The 4,384-nt window shown below is 41.3% G+C and overlaps 1 protein-coding gene across 1 annotated transcript in view; it reads left to right on the plus strand.

The window, feature by feature from the left end:
• The first annotated feature begins 2,798 nt into the window (after positions 1-2,798).
• Positions 2,799-4,384, plus strand: part of NKX6-1 (NK6 homeobox 1) — a 27,968-nt gene continuing 26,382 nt past the window's right edge. The window contains exon 1 of the mRNA XM_014545993.1: positions 2,799-2,820. Within this exon, the coding sequence (XP_014401479.1) occupies positions 2,799-2,820 (22 nt within the window). The remainder of the gene's footprint in view (positions 2,821-4,384) is intronic.

The following is a 4,384-nucleotide window of genomic DNA, read 5'->3' on the forward strand; positions in this document are numbered from 1 at the left end:
ATAACAGATCAACTACCATGGCTATCATAGTGCTGTGTTCAATAACCCTTGTTTTACTTGATGATGGCCTCAAAGTGCAAGAGTAGTGATGCTGGCGATTCAGACTTGCCAAAGAGAAGCTGTAAGGTGCCGCAGACCAATTCTAGCATGTCATAATTTTAAGAGTTTCATCAAAAGGTTGATGAGACTTGGGGACTCAACTGGGTTGAGTTACACATGTCGTCACCTGTTGGGAATGGCTAAAGGCATTTCCCCAAACCTGAATAGGAATCGGATTGTGGCTGCCAGACAGTTAAAGGGCATCTTAATCTACATGTCATTGCCTCCTACTGGCCAAACACCTGAATAGCCATAGGCTATTCCCCAAACTGACAATGCTTCTGTACCCTTTGAAACCTTACCCTTTGAAGTGTATTATCTCCACCTTGCCTTAGGACAAATTGTGTTAATAAAAGCAAGGGTCCTAGACAAGGCGGAAGTCTTCAGTTCCTTTAGCTGAAGGTCCTCTGACCCCCAATGCCTTTCAAAATTATATCTCGTCTCCAGACTCTTTATTAGTCTCTGGATTCCTATGTCATCTACGCACAGCACCTTTTCTAGATTCCTGAACCCTTCTTGATGCTGGGACAAGAACCCCGGCAGTAAGGTGCTTCCTTTAAATGAAAGGGTGGGTGCAGAATAATAAGATATTTGGAGAGAGAGAGAGAGAGAGACCACATTCACATAACTTTTATTGCACTATATTGTTATAATTATTCTCCTTCATTATTACTTACTGCTGTTAATTTATAAATTATTGCCTAACTTATAAGTTAAATTTTATCATAGGAATGTATATGGGAAAAAGCATAGTATGTATAGGATTCAGAATAATCTATGGCTTCAGACATCCACTGGGGGTCTTGAAATGAATCCCCAACAGATAGTGGGGGACTGCTGTATGTATATATTGCCTGTTTTTCTTCTCCTGTGTGTTGTGCACACTTGCCTTTATTAAATTTTATTCTATTGATGCAGGAGTCTCTTTGTGCTTCCCCCCACACAATGCTTTTACCCTTACTTAAAATTCCATTTGTAAAACTAATTTATTCTAAGCCTAACATTAAACTGAGTTACATGATTTGAACTATATCTTATCTTTGTTAAGGGAAAATATTAGCTATATGCTGTGTGGAAGCATACCATATTTCAAGTAATTGCAGCACTAGTCAGGGCTAAAACTATAAATCATATCACCCTCTGCTTGGAGACTCAGGCAAGGGCTCCAGGTGAAATTCTCAGAGATAGTTCTCTACTTATTGATGGAGGAAGGAGGACTGGCCTTGGCTCTGTGTATTGGATGCCTGAATAATGCTTCACTTTACTCAGAATTTAATCACATTTGTGACTTGGCATCTGTAGTCATCTGGGTGACTGTATTTTTTATGCATTTGAATCAATTGACAGGAAAATATGTCTTTTTATATAATTGCTGTTTCTCCTAAACTGTAGAAAGGAATACCCATTGGTGGGTGCTGCTTTCCTACTCAAGTCTGGGAAGCAAAAGTCAAGAAGAAATGGTGTAGCCCTATCCAGGTTGCTCAATGAATAGCGCGTAGGCCTGAGGACTAAAGGGTTTCAGGTTTGATTCCAGTTGGGGCATGTTACTGGGTTGCAGGCTAGATCCCCGGCCTTGGTTGGGGCACATATGGGAGGCAACTAATCGTCCATGTTTCTCTCTTTCTGTCAATTGAAAAGTATCCTTACGGGAGGGTTAATAAAAAACAAAAAGAAGAAGAAAAAATGGTGTAAATGAACAGCTCAGAGCAGACTGCTTCAGTCACATAGAATGGATAAGTCTGTCTCTTTTAGTTTAAAAAAATTCTATGCATCCTCATCAGTGCAGTAAACATAGCACTTTTGCAGGTAAATTATTCAGGCCTGAAAGAGGTAAATTATGTGATGTGTCAGTTAAGTATAGAGAGCAAGGCAATGAAAACTGTTATTTTATGTTTCATCTTCTTTCCTGTTAATTGACTCTTGATTAAGAGTGAGAGAGGATATTAGGAATTTCTACCTCAATTTACCATTATAAAAAGTTCTTTAAGAAAAACCAATAGTTCCCCCCCACCCCAGTAATAGGTTTAAATGTAATTCTGTTGTCAGCAATTCTGAATTTGGGGTGTAACTTAACTTTTAAACTATCTATATATATAAAAGCCTAAGTGATCAAATGGCTGGTCAACTGGTCGCTATGACGTGCACTGACCACCAAGGGACAGATGCTCAATGCACAAGATGGGGCTCCCTCCTGCTGGATTGGGCTTGCAGAGATCGGGCCAAAACCGGCTATCTGACATCCCCCAAGGGGTCCCGGATTGCGAGAGGGCACAGGCCAGGCTGAGGGACCCCACCAGTGCACGAATCTGTGCACCTGGCCTCTAGTACTGATATAATAAAAGTGAGATATAGGAACTATATTTTAGCTGGTGGGAGAGATTATCACAGCCATGAAGCTACTTTACAAACATCACTTATATGAAGTTCAGATAAAAGTGATCCCATTTGCCCAGCCGGTGTGACTCAGTGGTTGAGCATCGATCTATGAACCAGGAGATCACAGTTTGATTTCCAGTTGGGGCACATGCCCGGGTTGCGGGCTCCATCCCCAGTGTGCAGGAGGCAGCTGATCAATTATTCTCTCTCATAATTGATGTTTCTCCCTCCCTCTCTCTTCCTCTCTGAAATTAATAAAAATATATTGAAAAAAAAGTGATCGCATTTATTTGGCCATCTCTAGTCTCTATAAAACCTGAGATATGGTCAAACGGCACAGACAAGGTATGTTTTGTTTGTGTGTGTTTTTTTTTTAAGCAAGCCCATGTCTCCACCCTAAAAAGATAGGAGTCAAGTAGTGGACCAATCAGAAAAAGGATTCAAAGGCCAGCCTCTTCGCTTTCAGAAGGTCACCATTTACAAATCACTCAGCAGTTCAGCTTCCAGTGCAGGATGAGTGACGCTGGGGAAGCTGCTGGGGCCATAGCCATCCAGCCCTGAAAAGTGCATGCAGTCAGTTGGGTAGTTCCACCCTGCTACTGAGGAATCCCTTTATTTACCTCTTTTTGCTATAGTCACAAATGTATTTTTCTTGCCAACTTTCTGGAATTTTCTCTCTTCTCACATTGCCAATCCTTTCCTGAATCTTTCCATCAAATGACTCCCTCTACTCTCCTACCCTAAATATCTGTGTTTCTTTATACCCAATCTTGCCTCTTTCAACCCCAAAGAAGAGCTTACCTTTCCACCTATTCTCACCCTCTTGGACATTTATTATCCAGTCAATCCCTCCTTCTTTAGAATCTTGCATCTCTCCCAATGCATTCTCTTCCTTCTGGCTTACTACAAATATGCATAAGAATATCCAGTCTAGGGGAAAACACAAGACACATACTCAGAAGTGAAAAGGCCCTAGTTATTTGATTCTGGCTCACCCACAGCTTTCTCTCTGACCATAGGTTCTCTTCTTGATGAACTCCTGCCCATAGTTCTAGGCCCAGCCATGGGCATGGTACTTATCAGTCTCTGCCTTGCTCATTAACTTTTACATGTAAGAACCAAGTTAGCAGTAGGGTCCTTTAAGAAGGGACTTAGTGGTTTTTGTTGTACCTCTACCTCTCAGTACCTAGCTGATTTGAGATCAAGACTATATTTTATGTCTTTAAAGTCAAGTGGAGCTTGTTCTGGATTATCTAGACATATCAAAGAAAAACAACTAGTTTTATTGAAAATATTAGGACAATTCAAGCAGCAGTAGATTTGTGATGGAGGGTCTAAATAATAATGCCCAGGACCCTCATCAGAACCTTGTACTGAAGAGTCCCAGGGTCCCTTCCCACACCAGGGCAGTCCTTTGTCCCCCCTTTTCATTACTGCAGGCCGTAGGAATTACGTTTACATGCCTCTCTTCTTAGCCACCAAACCACCCATCCAATTGCTTAGAATCAGAGCCTATCAAAAGTTGAGAGGGGCCCAAGCAACTTCCATTTTTTAGAGTTCATGGTGTATGAAAAGATAAATGAATTCCAAAATAGAATTATCAAAATTCTGGTCTATATGCCTTTAACAATTTAGTGCTTCTAACATATGCATTGTTATTACTCACAGGATAATTATAGTAATTATTTAAAATACTAGAGGCCCGGTGCACAAAAATATAGAATTATAATTCTGGTCTATATGCCTTTAACAATTTAGTGCTTCTAACATATGCATTGTTATTACTCACAGGATAATTATAGTAATTATTAAAAATACTAGAGGCCCGGGGCACAAAAATTTTTGGACTCGGGGGGGGGGGGGGGGCCCCCAGCCCGGCCCGGGGCCCCCCCGGGGCCGGGGCCCCCCC

Source organism: Myotis brandtii, unplaced genomic scaffold (genome assembly GCF_000412655.1).
Source record: "Myotis brandtii unplaced genomic scaffold, ASM41265v1 scaffold424, whole genome shotgun sequence".
Taxonomy (NCBI): Eukaryota; Metazoa; Chordata; class Mammalia; order Chiroptera; family Vespertilionidae; genus Myotis; species Myotis brandtii.